The following is a 20,365-nucleotide window of genomic DNA, read 5'->3' as shown; positions in this document are numbered from 1 at the left end:
AATGAAAATCAGAAAAGTTTGTTGTGGATTTCTGTTCCGTCGTCTAGGACAAAAGACTAACTTTTTTTTTTGCCTGTTGTTGTTTGGGAAATACTTCAGATCATACTGATCTGTCAACTTCAGTTTTTAAGTATTTCCGTAAATTCACAGCTGGATTTAGGTCTAGACTGCTCCAACACATGAATATGGTTTAATCTGAACGATTCAATTTTTGCTCTGGTTAAATATTTAAGGACTTTCACACACTGAAAGGCATACACCTCCACTCCAGTCTCAAGTCTTTTGCAGCCTCTGACATGTTTTCTTCCAAGATTGCCCTGGGCTTAGCTCCATCCATCCATCTTCCCATCAGCTCTGATGAACTCACCTGTCACAGCTGATGAAAAACAACCACTATATTTTGTGCTGCAAACGATGTGTTTAAGGTGATGTGCAGAGTTATTAGACCAGAAAAAAACATTTTTTGGATTTTGTTTTTTTATTGTATTCACTGCATGGCTTTTGGCAAACATCAAACTGAATTTCCTTTTATTTTTTTCTCTCTGGTTATTCAGTTATGGATAACCAGTTGGTTCCAATTGGTTTTATGTAGGAGAATCAATCCCAATAAAGTACCTTGAAGTTTATTGTTGTAACATGGCAAAATGCAAAAAGGTTAATTGGGTGTGAATCCTTGTGCAAGGTGATGATTTTTTTTATATATATATTTTTTAGTGGTGTAGCAGAATATAAACACAAAAAAAAGACGTCTGTTTGAAATATTTAGTCTTTCAAACAATACCAGTTTATACAAAACAACCTGGAACTTTAAGATTAACGCCTCCCCGGTTAGAAAACTGGATGGTAAACATAAAGCAGCAGGGAGCCAAGGCCCAGAGGGTTAAACCTGCCTTGTTTTCGTTCGAGAAAGAAAGAGAGTAAGAGAAGAGCCCAAGCTGGTCCAGGTGTGACTCAGACTGTAAACACATTTTTTTGCCATCGGCACAGATATGAGACAATGATCACCTGGCAGATACTTGTATTCGAGCACAATGAATGATAGTTTCAGCGCCATACAGGTTTTTCTGTACCTTCAGGACCTACTGGGATGACAGATTGCTTTAGTGCAGCAGTTAAACTAGTTTTAAAATGTCGGGGAGAAAAGAAAAACAGAGCCGCACTCAGTTTCACCAGCACTCACGCCTCTAATGTGAAACCCACTTTGATATCTCCAGAGCTTCCCCATAATTAAAAAGTCCTTCTTCCTGTTTCAGCTTTCTCGGTGCCTGAAAGAAGCATTCATGCCAACTGAAACTTTTCACGTTTTCTCCATTTACGCCAAATGTCAAAACTCGGTGTATTCCATTGGAGTTGTATTTTACTGAGCAACACAAAGTAGACTGAAATTTTGATGAACAAAGAACACGTTTTTTTTTTGTTCTGTTTTTTATAAAAATCTGACAAGTGTTAATTTGTGTCAGTCAATAAGTCAACCAATCATTCCTTCATTTTAAAGCACTTTTGTATGTGTACACAAAGGGTCTTACATATGATTAAAAACTGAAAAACAAACAATAATAAACAAAAAATAGGAAAGGATGAGCTAACCAAAGCTATGCACAGAAAATAAAATAAATGTGTGCATAAATATGTAAAGCAGACAGAGTGGACTCTGGTTTGGAGGACTAAACAAAACATTGATGCAAAATGAATCAATAAAACGAGATCTACATTTGTAAAGGTTAGTTTCCTGATTATGTTTCCCAGCATCAGTATGCATAATTTATGAAGTTTATGTTTTAAGATGGATCCTTGTGGAGAGCAGAACTGTTTGTAACTTTAAGACTTGAGGTTTTTCACGGTGACAAAAAAATTAACTGCATTACAAATTATCTGAAGGCCTTTAAAACTGTTCTAGAGATGCCTGACGTTTGTAGTTGTAACTCAACAATGTGAAAAGTTAAAGCCACTGTGGCCAGGAGGTAAGCAACAAAGGAAATTCAAGCTTTCAAAACCGACAAACCAAAGGGGAACCTTTGAGAAATGGATAGCACACATAAAGTGATGCAAAAAGAGGAAGTGTATTGCCTAGGTTATTTGTTTCTCAGCCACAATGTCTCAGTGTGACTAAAAGACAGCATGGCGAGCATGCATGAGTAAAAACCACGTCATCCAGAGGGGAAGCAGATCCCGCAAAGTCGCTGGGTGTCGTTAGGGCAGGACTTGGCGTCAGAAACTGACAGATTAAAGGGAGGAGGGGGGCGTGGCTTGTCCCTGCAGTCAGAGAAGCACGTGGCCATACCCGTTTGCACGAGGGAGCAGCAACAAAGACCAGCCAGTCTGTGGAGGGGAACGGAGCAGAGCTCAGGACATCTGCTGCACACACATGCACACGCTCTTACTTTCACATGCTCGCTCACATGCACAGGGAGGTGGGGGGGATTTATCATGACTCACAGGCGTGCACTCATTCACAGAGTGTCAGATGTCAGCTGGAACAAGACAGACCCACATGGATCAGCTTGTAAAGGGAAACAGAAACAATTTTTTCCCCCATCCAAGTCTGCTGCATGTACATGCAACGCCTGCAGGCTTCCGCCTCAGTCTTTTTTTCTTTTAAGAGGAACCACAAATAGCTTAAAATACCCATAAAGGAGGCTTGCACACGGGTTGTGAAGGTTGAGGAAATAATTTAAGATTTTTTTCTAATCGGGGAGGTTATTCCAGAGCTCCTTCCTGGTCACAAGAATGATAGTCATGAGAGAGATGCAGGAAGTCAAAAAGAGCAAAACAGAAAGTAATTAAAAAAAATGACTCTCTTTTGATCCAATTGTTCTTTGTTTCTGTGAATGTCGAGAGTGTATTTCTCTAAAAGCCTTCAGCAAAAATTATAGTAACAGCAGCATAAGTGGGCCATGAATCCCCACATCACATAGATGTTCTTTGAGCACCTTCTCATTTTTGCTCTTTACTAAATTTAGCACACACTCAAACACAGACACGACAAAACTCTCCTTTACAAGATATGAGTGTAGAAAGAGCAGGAAACAGAGGTTTAAAGTCATGTTTTTGGTAAAAAAAAAAAACAAAAAAACTTTGCTGCAGAAGTTATCAAGCCCCATGCACGGCCTCACTAAACGGATAAGCTGCCAGTGCCACAAGTAGCTCCTTTTATCAACAATGTCTCACCCAGCAGACCCCAGACACAAGCAAACTGAGGCTCTGTCTGTGCATGTGTGTGTGTGTGTGTGTGTGTGTGTGTGTGTGTTGGCTGGGCCAATATCTGCCTAGTAACCACAAACAGGCTGCTCCAGATTCACATAAGTAATCCTCAGAGCCTCTTACACACACACACACACATACGCAGACATAACACACGCCCACACAGAAAGATGGCTGTAAATCGTACAATCTGTCGTCATGGCAACATTGTCACTTTCGGTCTCTCACGTGCATCCGTCATGGTCGGGGAAGAGAAACGGATGAACACCTACATCCTACAAACGGGCGGCGATCCAGAGGCCGAGCTATGACACGAGGGGGATGGGTGACGATACTCGATGCTGAACACCTCCCAGTCTCTCCTCGGCTGCACACCCCACACCCACCCTCTTCCTCCCAGTGAAACCCATGAACCTTCACATACTAACCACACACATGCTCCTTCTTTTCTGCTCTGTTAACGCAATACTCTGACACAAAGAGCTCAGTGTAATACACACACAAGGTTCCCTTTCCTTGCTCCCCTCCAGCCCCTCGCTGCATGTGTTTCACTTATGCACATGCGAAAAAAAGCTTTTAAGCTAAAACCACTTATACTGCTTTTTGGAAATCAACTGGTTTGACTGGTGATAAGCACAGTGCAGTTGTTGTTTTTACATCTTCACTGTGAGCTTTGGCTTTCTAATCAGTGTTTGACTCATCACTGATTATTTGTTTCACGATTGTAAGTAAATATCATGAAAGATTGGGAACATTTCAATGGAAAAGCAAACAAAACACATCAACATAATGTGGTATAATAAACAAAAAAGTATGTTTGTGAACATAAATTCTTCAGGATTATTAATACGAGAAAGGTTACTTGACTCAAGCTCAGTCATATTGTATTGATAGCGCAAGTGAAGATCAAAGACTAGATTTAAGTCCACACTTTAACTAGGCCATTCTAATAACAAAAAAATTATTATTTTTCAATCGAAATCATCCCATCAGAGCTCTGGCAGTATTTTTATTGGTTTCATTCTGCTGGTAGGTATACCTACAAGCCAATTTTGTGGGGGGGTTTTTCCAGCCTCTATGAAAATACTATCCAGGATAAACCTGTATTTAGTGTCACCCATTTTCCCATCTTTTTGTATCCCTCCAGAAAAAGCCTCTCGACAACATGATGAAATGTGGTTTGTGCAGTTGTCTGCCACCAAAGTGTTTCACATTGGGGGTGGTGTGTTTGGGTGACTTACAGCATTAGTTTGTAGATTAAACAGTTCAGTTTCAATCACATTTTACCAGAGCACATTCTTGTACATGATCACTGTACAATGTTGCATTATCAAAAACATTAAGTAGGATTTGCTAAGCTTTTCTAGCAACAACAACTTTCTTCTTGTCTGAGAACCAGAAAAGGTCAAACCTGAGTCCCTAGTTGTAAATAAACAAGTCTCTTCTTGCGTATGTGTTCATTAAATTAAACTACAGTTGTCTGTGTAAGCAAACATTGTCTGTATGGGTGTTTTTCTTCTGTGGGAGAGAAGGCTGGGTTCCCCTGAAAATGTTAGGTAAATGCCCACAGCCAGAAGCTATTTTTACTTTCACTTCGCTCCACTTCCAGTTTCTGCTTGAAACTGACTGGGCAAACCGTGCCGTGTCTGCGCGACTCTTCTGCCCTTCACTGCTTCCAAGAATTCAACCACTAATAGCTAACAGCATGTACCCTCAGAACACCAACACCACGAGTGTTTGCTCCCTCCACAGCACTGCTTGTAGTGCTTAGAGACATGTGGTGTCTGACGTAATACACAAAAAGTTTGGGGGGGGGATGTGTTTGGACTCGTTAAACCTTAGGGCAAGTGATACAGCGCCAATAACACACTATACGTAATTGGTAAGTACATGTTTTTATATTTCACAACAGCACAGTGGATAACATGTTCTTGTGCCAGAAGATGTTAAAAACAGATATCAGGGTGAATCTTCCCTTTAAAAAAACAAAAACAAAAAAACAACCCTTGAAACTTATGTTGTGACGAACAATCTAGTAGTAATATGAGAACCCCAACTCTGTGGTGTAAATATATACTTTTTTTTTTTTTTTTACAAGTTACCCCAAAATATCTAAATGATCTCAAGATCTGGGGTCTGTTTCAGTCCAGGATTTAACATTTTTTTTAATTCTCTAATCCCTGTATTCACTGATAGGCTTTGGGTCATTCTCATGTTGAAGAGTCCAGTTCTGCTTCAGCTCTAATTTCAGAGGTGGCCTCACAATTTCATTAATCATTAATAAGATGTTGTTCATTAATCAACATCTGGCAAACAGTAAAATTCATTGTGGATTTTCTGATGGTGAGCTGGTCCGGTCCTGCCGCAACAAAGGATTTCCAAACAAAGAGACTTCCAGGCCTGTGCTTCAGAGTTAGTGTAAGGTAGTTCTCCTGAGATGTTATAACTGGTTTACGCCAAACATGTTCTCTGTTCCACTAGTAAATAATTGCATCAGAGAGTCATCTGTCCAAATCCTGGTCTTTGTTTCTATTCTCTCTGATCAACTTGAATCAAGCCTTTAAATGTTTCTTGTAGAGGAAAGTTTTCCACCTTAGACCTCCAAAGCAAATTAAATTTATAAATAAGACATTTTTGATTTTAGAGGTACATACTTTCACATCAACCATGATAAAACCTTGCTGTCAGTCTCATAATGACACTTTGACTTTTTTTAGCATCTTACAGCCGGCTTTCAGTGTAAAATGATTTCCACAGCCAGAACTGAGCATGTTAAAGCTTAAATCCCTTAGGTGGTTCACAAGGGTTGAATAGTTATCTTTCTGAAGGGCTCAGGTCTTTCAATTTTACCATTCTGTTCATGCAATTGATTCAAGGTTCAGTTGCACACCACACAAAAGGTATGAGATTTTAATAGAGTAAGCAGTCTCCAGCAGTCAGTGGCCAGGAGGCGGGCTACTGCCTGGACACACCACTAGTCCATAACAGGGTATTGTACATCCATTTATTGAAATACATTAAAACATACAAAGACATCCATAAGGCATCCTAATCTTTTCACGTGACTGTATACACTCGTTTCAAATATTTATATAGGAATTCATAACACATTTCAAAAACTCCCAAAACATTACTGACAACTTTTCCATTGTGCCCTTAGCCAGGGGCTACACCCCTGTTTACGAACACAGTGCTATTGCACAACCAGTTTAAACAGATCTGCTCTCTTAGTTCTACTCAGGACTTATCTTGTTACCTTCCACAATACTTGTTTACACTGCCAACATCCACACAAGTGGGTCTAGTCAAGCATTGCTTGTCTTTCTGTGTGAGCTTATGCAACAGACCAAAGCAATGTTTTCACACTGAAGAGTTTGGCCTGTACTTGCGTTGATTAGATCCCGTATGAGCAGTTTAAGGCCTAATGCTTTATGGTGATAACTGGGTTGGAGTATTGTTGGGTTTCATTTGTGTGTTGTTTATTTCATCCCTTCAGCATTTTGTAATATAGCAATCTGGGTCATTTTGTATCTTGCTACAGACTTTTTACACTCAGTTTGATGACTGATTTCAATTAACGACTCACACTGGTTTAGCGGGGGTGTTGAATAACAGAATGAGGTTTAGATTAACAGTTCCCAAATATCAACCAGTGTACTTTAGAAATCGAAGTAAACAAAGTAATTAAATATCAACGTGTATTTGTTATTCTGATATTGAGTTAATGTTTTTTATGTTATTATTACATTCCAGTTTGATTGAGGTCTAGTTGAGTAATGTTTGACTTGTCTGAGGTTACAAGTCACTTTGTACTTGTTTTTAACAAGTTGAACTTCTACAAAGGTACAAAGAAACATGAGTAAATCATTATGGGATTAGCCTCTTTGCTCTGGCAGTTTATTTCAGAATTTTTGTTAATTATACTTCAATTTGGTTTTGGGTCTTTCAGTGATCTCAGAATATTTGTCCAAAAGGCTGCAACTCAAAGCAACTGTACCCTAAATCTCTTACAATAGTTGCCACAATCAACCATGAGTATCCTCTGTTTTTGCCTTCCATGTAAGCTAGGCCTTGCTTGGTGTTTTTGTGTTTAACCATCTTTATATAGAGAAAGAACCATTGCCTGTCAATAACTTTATGTTTACTCTCCATAAAAGGTAAACCCAAAGATTCTGTGCTTAACTTCAAAGGAACCATTTCTCCCGGTATCCATTTTCAACAGAAGAAATGCACAAAGTTCACAAACTTTTCTTGGGCTGGATTGAAAACAAAAAACAGAAAACATTTTTTGTCTATTTTCAGCCATAAGAGATCACTCTTTCTTGGGAAATCTGTACCATTCTTTAATTGCAGTCGCAGGCTGCAATTAAAGCCCGCGACTGCAAGGGGCTGCAAGTGGACTGTGGACCACCCTTTGAACACCCCTGACAGAGGTTTATTCATAAAACAAGTGGCAAACATGTCCACTTTTAAAGCAATAAGCACATTGGTGGCATATAAACCATGACAATTTTGTTGCATCTCAAATGCCAGCGCCATTAAGGAACCCTGCCCTCGGCTAAAGCCCAGTGATCTATTCTGTCTCACCAGATCTTAGCACAGCTCGTCCAATGTGTGTTAATGGAAAGGAATGATGTCTTTGATGCACCGCTCCCCTGCGGTCTTGGTGTATTTTTGCCTTGAATTTCCTGGCCAGCTACTCACACAGACTGTCTGTCATCTCTACACCCTCAAGTCACAATGCTGGCAAATCCTTACATAACCAATATGGGGCTGTGATTACGTCATCTAGCAGATCAGAGGTGTAACAGTGGCAGGTTAACTCGGGCAATCTCACGCCATCTTGGTCCTCACAGAGAGCAAACACAGATAGAGAAAAGGTGTTAAAATCCTAGCTTCTAGTGTTTTGTGAAAGATGCTAATGACTTGATTAAATCAGCTGGACTTCCAAGATAAACACCATTCTACTTATGTAATCAACCAAATTTAATATTATTTTATTAAAAGTATAACTGAACTGGACAGCACTAACTGGATCCATTATTAGACACTCAAATTAAAACATAAAATCAGTCAACATTGGCAGCTACTCAGTTCTTTTAAGCATCTAGATCTGGTGAAGCCAGCTTACAGCAGTCTGAAGGAAACATAGCACAATGGGGAAGAAAATAGGGTTAATGTGACTTTGATCATGTTGTGGTTTTTGGTTGCCATACAGGCTGGTCTTAGTATTTCAGAAACTCAACCAACATTTCAGGTTTACAGAAAGTGATCAGAAAAGGAGAATATCCACAGCCCCGCAGTTGGAAGACCTCGCCAGGTACTCAAATGTCAACTAAGAAAAGGAAACTGTGGCTAAAATTTACAGACTGTGACCAAAATTGGACCGTAATAAATTGGGAATACAGTTTTTGAAAGAAAAACTGGAAAAAAATTTGACCTGGATTTAGGTTGCGACATTCAGGTGGCAGAATTTGATGTAGATAAAGGCATGGCTCCATCCTACCTTGCATTAGTGGTTGAGGCAAAGTTTTTAAGGTACACATTAGGGACCTTACTATCAATTGAGCTGAAACACCACAGCCTACCTGAGTATGCTGCACCATGTCAATCCCTTTATGACCACATGGTACTCTCATCTTGTGCTGGTTACTTCCAGGTGGCTAATTAATTACACCATATCACAAAGCTCAAATCATCTCACTCTTGTTTCTTATACCTGATCAAGAGTTTACTGTACTCTGGTGAACAACTGGAGTGTGGATGTGCAGCCAACAAATCCACTGGAACTGTGACTGCTAACATGACAATATGAACCAAAATTTCTGAGAAATGTTTCTGAAACCTTGTTGAATCTGCACATAATGTAGAATCAAGGCAGATATGAAGGCAAATGTGGTATAGAAAAAAAATGCGTACTTAAAGTAAATTTAACTGAATACGAATCTGTCTATATGATTGGATTTTACTGGTCCAAATTTGACTGATTTGATTATATATTTCTTGATAACTTAACATAAACTTGACCAGCTTGTCTACTGAAGAGCCTTGAAACTAAATTGGATCAAAATAATTTTTTTTCGCACTTTCCGCCCTCATGACTTGTTTGTTGCTACCTCCTGACTGCACTGTCTGCACCAGTGCAGTCACTGACCCACAACTTTACCATAACAAACCAGCATCATATCTAATTTCCAACGTTGTAAATCTCCTCTGGTGCTGCTGATGCTTTGTGTTAGAACTGAACATACAGGCCACGGTGATAGAAACAGAACCATAAACACACACACATAAAAAAAAAAGGCGTTTCCTGTTTATTGTGCTTTTTAAAAATATGTATAGCACACGTCATTATTCATTCATTCGTCCATTTAGGTGTATTACTCAGTAAATGGATTCGTGTCCTTGTGGGTGGATGACGAACAGACATGCAATAACCAGAGCCAGACAGAGCTGCTCAGAGAGCTCCGGGGCTCCACCGGGCAGCCAATGGTGACACGTTGTTCTTACCCGTGACATCATCATCCACCACTCCTCTTGCTAAAGAAGGAAACAAACATCCATCCAGCAGAAGAAGAAGGGGACGGGAGACGGAGAGAGGAAGGAGGACAAGGCAGGAGGCCGAGGAAGGGACGCTTAAAACCGTCTAAATCCGCCTGTCTGAGAGGACGACGACACAGAAACGCTGCTACGGAGACGGAAAAGATAAAAAGGGAACTCCACATAATAACTTCGACCTTTTCTGACAAAGACAACCGCTTTTCCTGTCCTCTCGCGAGAAACCCATCGATTTTCAGCAGGTGATCATCTTGGATTATTGCTTCTTTTTTTCTTGAAGTGGATTGGCGTTACAGAGAAAGCGATTTGTATTTAGGTAACATACTAGAGATGTGTGCTTTTGATGAGATAATGGCGACCTTTACTGATGGATTAAAAGGTCACACGGTATGCGCTTTGCGGTGATCAACCTTCTTTTGTCTTTGCCACCTCCACCTTCACCATGTCCACCTCCACCTGACTTGAAATATCACAAGTCCTCGAACGTGACTTTGTCTTTAAAAGAAAAACAAGGGAGGGAGCTGAGGTAGTGCTGCTTACAGTCTGTTTTTCAGCCTGTCCCGAGCTGGGGGATGGGGTGAACCAAAAGCCTGTTAATTCCTGTCTACAAATAGAAAATTTATAAGCCGAATAGACAAGTGGAGCGAGAGAGGCTGCACTCAAACGAAACCCACAGCCTTTGCTTCGACGGTAACGTAATTAAATAAAACAAGAGTGTCGGCTTGTAGTTGGAGCTGTCGGGTGAGACGAGGTTTCGCTCGACGTGAGGGCTTTAAAAAAGTCGCTTCTAAGCGACTAATGGTGATTATATAATGAGGATTTTTAACGTTGCTTTGTTAGGGACACTTTGGAAATCCGTATTAGGTGCAAGTGTTGCGATAAATGCGAGACACAGTGCGATTTAAAAACAGGAAGCAAGGAGGCTGCAGACAAAGGAGGAAAGAAACAAAGGAAGGACGTATCATTCTGGCTTGGCTATTGAATGTTTCACAAAATACCACCATTAGGGCTTTTTCTATCAACTTCTGGTGGTTGTTTTCAGTTTTATTTAGTTTTTATGGAGAATATTCCCCAGTTTCTGTCCTGTCCTTCACTGTGACTCAGGACTTTCCAACCCCTCCAGCAGGGCCTGAAATATGAGCTTTCCCTTTGTTTGCTAAAGTTAACCCCATACATGTTGGTTTAAACTGATCTCTTATAGAAAACAAGACTGAGGCTTTCTCATAAGTTCCTGCTGCATGAGTTTAACATTTTTGTGAAAGGAAACTGTGGTGAGTGGTTGTGTCTGTGCTGGAAACTCCCTGCCTTGCCCTGTCAGGTGGGTTTTCTAATGCATAATGCACCTCATTAAGGTCACAATCCTGTCAGATCGAAAGCCTTTGGTGTGTCAAATGACAGTTTTCTGAAAGGCAATACAGACATGACGTTTCTATCACAATACATTTTGTTTATTTGGATAGTGACTAAAGTGAAGATCAAAAACTTATCGCAACTTTTTGGCTATAAATTAGAAATGGTCTGAATTTTACTGGCAAGTCATTTTAATTTTTAGTTTTATGCTTCGTGTTCTTTGATAGAGATGGTAGTTTTGAATAAAATGGAGAAATTAACATAATTATCGCCACTCAGGTTTTTTCCCCCTAATGTTAGATTTCCATGTTGGGATGGGCTTATATGGGCATAAAGTTTTAACAATCTTTTGTGATATTTGTTGGGATTGTGATGATGCCAATTTCTTTGACGCCCATTCCAATCTTGGACAATTCCTTTTATTTACTTATTAAGAACCACAACATATATACCAAAAATACTTAGTGCAACTTTTTTGTTCCAGAAATTGGCTATATTTCAGATTAAAAAAATGAAATACGATATTATTTAATCTCTGCATTCAGGGACAGGGTGTTACTTGATTGTATATAGAGATAAATCAATGGGCGTTATTAGTTTTAATGCATTTGTTGAATATGAGGAGAAGAAAAATCTCATTTGTCAGCATTTGACTTGCCAGTCCAGGAAATACCGGACTGGCATCCCTACTCTGAATCTGTATTCACCTGCAGCGAGAGAGTATAACAAAAATAATTCAGTAAAAATAAAGATGTTCTATTATCAAAAAGTCACTGTAGCTGTGCTGCTACAAAAAACACAATAACAACACTCAGCCATAACTTGAAATGCAACATTTCTTTTTATCATTACCCAGCTGTGGAAAATAGTTCATTTTGTTAGTTTGTTCTAGTCAAAAAATGACTAACTCTTATCCCATAATCATTCTACTCACAAGCAAATGATAGACAGCATGATTGCTTAACACTGCAGGTATATGTAGACAGGTCTGTGGTTTGTGTGGTACGTGAACCAAAAGGTAACGGATGAGCCAAAACTATGAACTAGTTCATTTTGAGCTTTAGTTGCCAAACTAGGGAAGACCAGGCATGCCTTAAAATAATTAAATTAAAAATATATTCAATAAATCCAGATCAAAAATGTATTTGTGAATATGTTCTTTATATTTAGGTAAATGTCAGGAAAATAAAATTTGAAAGAAAAACAAACTGAGGAGTGACAAGCTCATTATTGAAGATAAAATAAGTGGGCACGACAATACCGAATTAAGATGCTCTTTATGCAACTACAAAATAGTTTTCCGGTGACATGATAATTATGTTATTGAACCACTTATTAACATCTATATTTATTATCAATGTGGGAGGTTTTGATCTTCCGGAAGTTTCTAGCTCACTCACTCTGTCTGGTGTTTTTCAAGAGTTTGCAGTTGAACATGTGACTCGAATGGCAGCGGTCTTTTGTAAGCTTTTCCGAGAAGAGCTTTATTGACACAGGACTAGCTTGTTGGTGTAAAGGGGCATAGAAGGAGGGTGCGGGGGGCTGGGGGGTGGGGAGTTCGCAGAGTACTTTGTGGCACTTGCTGATAAGAAGCCCCCAAGCGTTCATATACATGACATCCTAAAAAAAAAAAAAAAAAAAGAAACACCTGCTGGCCTCTTCTTGAAAACTGACTTGATTTTTCTCCTGTTTCTCTGTGAGCTGAATATAAACAAGCTTTTCAAGCCAATCAAAGTGCCCGTCGTGTCACAGCAGAGCCAGGCCAAAGGTTGTTTACTAGGGAAATATGAGGCTCAGATGATATGCTAAATCAGCCTCTCTATAAGGATGGGCAGATCTGGGTCTTCCCGTCTGTTCGTCAGAGGTGTTTTTGACGTGTTGCGTAAAAGTCAGTGTGTCTTATTACACAACTTCCTGTGGCGTCGCGCTGCATCAAAGGCAAACCATAACGTCACAGCACTACGTGTTCTGCCAAATTGCTCAAGCTGACACACACACAAACAGACACACACACACACAGAGGCTTGTTTTTCTGTGGCACAGGAAGTTTTCCCAACACCTTGAAACACAGGACGCCTCCTTAAACTGCTGACCTACTTTGTTGCTTCTCTTTCGGCCACCAGAAAGTTATTGCACCTGACGAGAAATGTTTGTCGTTCTGTGGAGCAGCACCAGCTTGTGAGTCAGCTTGGCGTTTTTATTATTATGGGAAGTACCGGGATTGACCCGATAAGGCCATGAAAGGGAGTCACTGTGGCGGCCTATGAGGAAGGAGGGCCAGTTCATCAGAAAAGGTTTTGATAAGGAGTGGACAAAACGAAGGGACAAAACAAAGAACGCTGTGATCGGAGAGCCGTGTTGAGGGAAAGCGGTGAGCAGAACAGAGTGAGCGCTGTTTGTTGCCTGAACTTCCTGTGGAGAAGCGCTCATTACTGTATTCGGGCTAAAGGGCAAGTCGAAACAGAGAGATGTGTTTTTTGACTTCTCATGGTCTGAACCTGCTGTCAGTCAGACTCTGTAAACTAGATCAGCAGAAAAAAAAACACACTTTTTTCTTTTTTTTGCTTTCAGTTCTTTCTGCTTCTCTCTCTCGCTTTCTCCCTGTCGCAACAACGATAATCATTCACACTCTGCTTCTTTCTCTTCCTCTGTTAGCAATGGCTCAAGAGACGAACCAGAGCCCAGTCCCCATGCTTTGTGCCACAGGCTGTGGTTTCTATGGCAACCCAAGAACCAATGGCATGTGCTCTGTATGCTACAAGGAACACCTGACGCGACAGCAGAGCAGCGATCGCATGAGCCCCATGAGCCCAATGGGTAAGGCATCATACAAAACATGAAAGTCTTTGTTAAAGTTATTATAATTATTCTTATTTTTCATGTACCTGTCTGCATTTTCTTTCCTAAAGATGTATAATTAGGATAGGACAGGCATGTAGCCATCCCAAAGCAGCTGATTTTTGTCTTTTTGATCCATTCTATTCATTTTACTGCCTCTTAGGGAAAATGTGCACATATTTATACATATGTATATATTTTTAAAAATCTCCTTCTGTGTTTCGTCATTAAGGCTCCACTGCTAGTCCTACCTCAGAGGCCTCAGCCATCCAGAGACTAGAAGCCAGTCTAGCTAAGGTTGACGCCTCCCCTGCCTCCTCACCAGACATGTCTAGGTCAGTAATGGCTGCAGATGGCTTGGCTCGATCAATAAGCTCTCCTCGCATTCAAATCTTTAAACGTCTTCCTGACTAACGGGACTCTCGTTCGATTTTTTTATTTATTTTTTTTATATCAGCAGGACTGTTCAAGGATCTCTTCCTGTAACCCAACAGATGACAGAGATGAGCATCTCCAGAGAGGAGAAGCCTGAACTCCTAGAGCCTGGTGAGACATGTCGCACATAAAATCCATTTGTTTTTCAGGCACATGCACCTTGACCCTGCTTGGTAAGGTCCAACAGCAGGCCTCGGTTTATTTCTGATGCTTTGCAGCGCAGCTTAAATTTAACAGCTGGTTTTACTTAAAGCTTCTGAGAAGGAGATGGCGTCTAAAAATAAGCCTGTTTAAAAATACCTCTAAACTGGAGGAGAGAGTCAGATTAGATCCTGCCTGCTGGAGTCCTGCTCAGCGTAGAGTGCTGTTTTCCAACAATGCCAGTGCGTAGATGAGAGGCACACAAAGCAGACAAGGACTGGAAGGAAAAGGACACATTCATGTGACATTGAGTGAAAATGTTGCTTTAGTTATTATTGTCCGTCTAGCATAAATTTTTTTTTAAAAGCAAAAATTATTCCTAATCCTGCTCTGTAACACAAAATAGTGCTACACGTGTAATAACATTATATATAAACATTTAATTATTTTATTATAGCTATTAAAAATATAGAGTGAGCACTGGCAAAATTGAATAATTGTTTTCGAAAGCTTTCTGCAGTATTTCCCTCTTTCTTAGAGTAACTCAAGCACCAGCTGATTAGTTATCACACTAAATTCAGGTCACTCACCTGAATTTTTTTTTTGCCAGATTAAAATGACTTTAAACTGTAAAAATTGTATGATTGGAAATTTTAGCAACCTTTTAAAACCAAAACTAGTTCATGCCTGGAGCAAAGGAAATTATTTGGGATAAATCTACACAGTAGTTGCTGTTTTAATATTTTTGCTGTTTTAATACTTTGCTGTACCCTGTTCTGTGTCATAAATGCATCTTTTTTTCTTTGTGTGTAGTTGTAAGCCAGCCTGCTGCTTCTAGTCCTTCTCCTGTAGCTTCTCCCAGCACTGAAGAAGGCAAGGGCGAAACCCCCAAACCCAAGAAAAACCGATGCTTCATGTGCCGCAAAAGGGTGGGCCTTACAGGTAAGATGTTATCAGACTATACCAAGACTGTTGCTTTGTTTTCCACAAGCCACTTATTGAGTTTTTCCACTTCCATTTGTTTTAATGTGGTTGTTCTAAATTTTGCCCGTTTGTCCTTCCAGGGTTCGACTGTCGCTGTGGTAACCTGTTCTGTGGCATCCATCGATACTCCGACAAGCACAACTGTCCCTACGATTACAAGGCCGAGGCTGCCGCCAAGATCCGCAAAGAGAATCCCGTGGTTGTGGCTGACAAGATCCAGAGAATATAAATGGAGGGGAGGGGAAACGGTGTTGGAAATGAGGAAACACCTTGCGAAAGACTGGAGAATGAGTGAAAACCTTTGACATGAGTGCGAGTGGCTAAATCAAAAGGACTTGATTCGCAAAAATGAAAAAAATGAAAAAAAAAAAATCGAAAGACCCTACCTGAGGGAGATGCATGAATGATCACTTTTTTTCATTTTCATTAATTCATTAGATTGTTTTAATCTCGTTTTCTGTGGTGTGAATTTGCCGCCGTTGAGTCCTTTTCCTTTTTTGTTTTATTTTTTTATGTGTTTTATTAAGAGCAGACCAGGCACGATGTCCAGGATATGCTGTGCTCCCCTCACCAGTACCAGGTTGTCATTTTGTGCCAAACAGCCATTTTTACTAAACCCTCAAAGCATTCAGATTACAAAGAAAGAAATCTGCCCACCTTGTCCTTTAATCCTAAAGAAAAAAACTTCAGCGTCACTCTTGAACAGGAGGATTTTTTGTTATTTTTTTTACCGTATTTCTCCTAGCTTTACCTACCTCAGAGCTGCTGTGTCGTTTTCCCTTCTATCCGAATCCCTGATTGAACCTCCAATCAGCTCACCTGTGTCCACTTTCAAAGTCTGGTTTTTCATAATACACACAGAGATCCCCCACTCTTCAACCAAATCTGAACAACAAACCCAACAAACAAGACTTGGAGAAATGGTCCCAGATCTGATTGTAATCGATCGCCTGGTGCCGGGGCACTAATGATGGGCCTGAGAGGGCGGACGCCGGCACCCGTTCCTGATGAGCCTGGTGCACGAATTTCAAATGTTGCAAGGGGCATAAATGAATGGAATAAAATGCATGAGTTGCTCTTCATCTGCTTTAGTGTTTCAGAAATATCACTCGCCTTAGGGTTTTTGTGGGGCGTTTTATTTCCAGAGACAATTATCTGACTTTTATTTTGTCTATTTTTTTTCCCTCTTCCATTGTACTGATGTTGGCGCATGGACTTGGTGCATTTGTGGACTTTATCCTTTTTTATTTTTTGGCGCTAACACAACAGTCATGTGAGCACAGTGTGTGTGTTATTACGTGGGTGTGTCCCCCCGCCCCTTCCCCTTCCTCCCATCCTTTTTAGCTGTGGAGCTAACCGGTTTATCAGCACATGTTTACAGAAGTACAGGAGCATGCCAGAGCTAGATTAATGAAAAATAATAGAAACTGAGATTAGATGTAACTTTTCATCTGTCAAGCGTTTATCGATCTATAGAGCGCGTGTGTGCATTTGTGCGTGTGCACTTCCCTGTGCAAAAAAAAAGAGAAAAAGTGTGTTTTCATGGCTGCCTGACACATGTATGTTTGTGACTTGTTACTTTCCCCCCAGTGAGGATGCTTTTCATTGAAATAAGAGTTTTTCTTTTCTCTTTTTTTTGATTCTTAGTTATATGCAAATTTGTACAAAAAAGTGAAAAAAAAACAACAAACTGTGTTGATATTTATGTATTGCATATAATCTTGCTATCCAGCATTACAACAGAATAGTATCATGTAAATAAAACTGTACAGAGAGACATAACCAAGCCTCACTTACTGTTTTGTGTTTGTACAGCCAACTATTTCATTTTAATTTTGGGGTTTCGGTGGGCTAAGCCTCTTATGAGTTTCGTTGCGCAGGAGAAAAGTAGCACAGTTGCATATTATATACACATGGATGACAAAAGTGCAAGTGCTTCTCAGTTTATTTCAGTAAACCAATTCAAAAAGTGATGTAGAACATGCAAATCTTGAATACAGTAAGCATAAGAAGCTTTTGCAATTTCACACAACAGCTTATGGTTGGAGAAAAGATGAAAACTGTCAACATATACATGTTATTAATATGCATCTTTGTGAGAGATTAATACTTTACTAAGAAACTTTTTAGCAGACAAAATCAAGAAAAATACAAATATGCAGTTACTCATTTATCGTTACTTATTTTTCTTCTTCTCCCATGTGTTCACTTCTCTCATTCTTGCCCCACAAAAAATAAGTTTAATCAAAAAAGTTGAGCTTAAGATTCATTAAAACGTATTTCTATTATTGTTGGTGATTATGGCTGACGGATAACGAAAGCCAGATCTTAAGTTTTTCAGCAAATTAGAGGATTGCATAAGATCTCTCAAAAATATTTTCAATATAAAAATGTCCATGTACTGTAGAATATTTGCACTCTCCACTTTGCTATAAAGTCCTGTCTAGGCCGGTATCCACCACTTTTCTATGACACTTTTTCCTTTCACTGAACTTTCTGTTTCCTAGCTCTGAAACAGCATGTTGTGAACAGCCGGCTTGATTAGCCATGGCGTTTTGAGGTTTGCTCTTTATGCAGCGGCTGCAAATGACTCAGCACAGCTACCGAGTCAGCTGTCTTTCCCATGATTGTGTAGGCCAGAGCCTTTCTGCATTAAATATCATTTTTGTTATTGTTGGTTATATTTGCTGACGTTCGTTATCTTGTTAACCATAATCCTGAAATCACTTTTTCAATTGAATTACTGAAATAAATGAACTTTTCAATCGTAATGTAATGTGTTAGTTAAATGCACCTTGAAAAGAATCGTGTTAAAGAACATAATCATCATATGGTATAATTTGTGTGTGCCAGGAGAGTTGCTTAACATACAAATCACATACATACATCACATTGCAGCTTAATAGAAATCCCCTTTTGTTCTTCAGTTTGTAGACAATGTAATCTTTGTGATGTTCTGTCATAGGGACACCACATGAGTGGAGCTCAGCTGTCTGAGCAGCTGTTCCTGTGACGCCATCTGCAAACACACACTGTCCTGGATCTCCCCCATAAGAGTGTGAGAGAAAACACACACACACACACACACACACACAGTGAGGGCCGGCATGTCAAGTGCTAAGCCTGGATAAAGTGGAGCAGGATCAGATTCTTCCAGGTTCCAGGGATTAATATTTCCTGTCTGACCCAGACGAGGTTTGAACCGGTGTTCTGAATATCTATGCTACTTCGTCAGATTTTCCTACAGCAGCACAGATAGATAGCAATGTCTGTCTGTCGGTTCTACGAGTCTAAAACGTCTACCGTGGTGCTTACAACCCGAAAACTACAGCAGGCTGTGTTAATGTTAGGGTTAGGGTTAGAGAGAGAGGCAGTGAGTAGTCTCCCAATGCATTGTGGGAAGAATACACATTTCCTGTGACTATTCATATTTTGCTTCCATAAAATTATTATTTCTCTGAATTTCTGAGTGTGAATTAAAATCCTTAGTATGAAGGTTGAAAAATTTCGAGACATAAACAATTACCCACTGACTTTATTTTTTTATTTTTTATTTCAGACCGTGAGTAAGAACCACATGTGCGAAGCTTATAGTCGTCAGTCTCAGACATCAGGTTTAGCAATTGTACTATAGAATTGAACCTGGTCAGCCAAAATGCTATGGTAATGAACCTGGCAAAAGCTTCAGCTGCTGCATTTTGGTAATGAACCATATCAGCATTTAAGTAGTGCACATGTGCTCCTGGGCAAGTCAAACTGTACAATCTATAGCTAGAACGTTGGGTCTGTAGTGATGTGCACACTTTTGCAGACCCTGGTTAAATTTCTATCAAGTGATATTTTCAAATTTCCTGTCAGCTTTAAACATTTTTAACCCCAAAACACGACAGGCCAATGGATGGATGAGCCTAGTGCCCAACCACCAGGCTTGGCAGGTTTTCTAGGGGAAATCTTGAATTTATAATTTTTCAGAATAGGTGCCTGCCATGGCACCCAATTGAATGTCTGTTTATTGGGGCCTGCCATAGCAATGCATAGGCAGGCACCTATTGTTCTACACCTCAAAATAACTGCCTCTTCCTGGTACCGTTAATGTGGCTCGTACCACTGCGTGCCCCCTTCACAACATATACATCAAAACGTGCGGCTTGATTCCGTGAGGGGAGCTATTGCTTTTGAAGGCATTTCGAGTAACTGTGGCAACATAATTAACATAAAACGAGCCAAATTCAACTCAAAACAAAAGTCTGACACAAAACAGTGCCACTCAAAATAGACGTAGACTTTTGTCTGCCCCTCTGAGCTGCTCTTTAGAACTACAGACATGGCAGAACACTCCATCACTACTCCTTTTCCTTTTGTGTTTTATTTACCGTTGTCATAGCAACTGAACTAACAGGCGCTGGGATGAAAAAGAGAAACGGCGGTTCTAGTTATCTGAAGTATAAACCTACTGTACAGGAGCTGAATTGCGATCTGTTTATATGTACAGATTGCTTAATACACCGTTAGTTATCAGCTTTGAAATAAAACGGTTCTGGAAGTTGTTGGAAAGTAATATGTTCAGATTGTTTTTCGTTACGAGTCGAATCTATATTGTGTCTTTCTGTGAAAATGTTGGTGTACAGAAACCCCCCCCCCAAATATATTGTATATTTTTTATGCAGTAGCAGATGGGGGTTATTCTGAGACTTAAGTGTGTGACATAAGCTCTACCTTTGTATTAAAGGATCTAAAACTGTTTATTACAGGAATAAGTATATTGTCTAGAATGACAGAAAATAAGGTGGACACAATGATTATTTTGAAGAAAGATCAGGTATGGTGCTGTTTGGAAATGTTAAATATTTAACCAGAA

General features: G+C 39.9%; 2 protein-coding genes across 4 annotated transcripts in view; one reads left to right on the top strand and one right to left on the bottom strand.

Moving 5' to 3' along the window:
• The window catches only part of LOC103146455 (transmembrane channel-like protein 1), a 43,855-nt gene that overhangs the window by 17,137 nt on the left and 6,353 nt on the right, over window positions 1–20,365 (bottom strand). Inside the window, exon 1 of one of the 2 annotated variants that reach the window (XM_007564391.2) lies at window positions 9,712–9,796. The exons of the other annotated variant lie outside the window; for it this stretch is intronic. The gene's annotated coding sequence lies outside the window, so the exon portion shown is untranslated. Of the gene's footprint in view, window positions 1–9,711; window positions 9,797–20,365 lie in introns of those variants that run through there. 2 annotated transcript variants of the gene reach the window in all.
• zfand5a (zinc finger, AN1-type domain 5a) lies at window positions 9,788–17,289 on the top strand. Of its 2 annotated transcripts, none has more exons than XM_007564402.2 (6): window positions 9,788–10,001; window positions 13,765–13,926; window positions 14,180–14,282; window positions 14,405–14,493; window positions 15,337–15,465; window positions 15,588–17,289. In XM_007564402.2, the coding sequence occupies exons 2-6, from the start codon at window positions 13,767–13,769 to the stop codon at window positions 15,734–15,736; spliced, it is 630 nt and encodes a 209-aa protein (XP_007564464.1). In that variant the 5' UTR covers window positions 9,788–10,001; window positions 13,765–13,766; the 3' UTR covers window positions 15,737–17,289. The 2 variants fall into 2 exon arrangements, with proteins under 2 accessions (XP_007564464.1, XP_007564467.1); XM_007564405.2 differs by having other exon boundaries at window positions 9,790–10,001; window positions 14,408–14,493.

Source organism: Poecilia formosa, unplaced genomic scaffold (assembly GCF_000485575.1).
Source record: "Poecilia formosa unplaced genomic scaffold, Poecilia_formosa-5.1.2 Scaffold5, whole genome shotgun sequence".
Lineage (NCBI taxonomy): Eukaryota > Metazoa > Chordata > Actinopteri > Cyprinodontiformes > Poeciliidae > Poecilia > Poecilia formosa.
The sequence above is the reverse complement of the archived record's forward strand: the minus strand, read 5'-3'. Positions and strand labels throughout refer to the sequence as shown.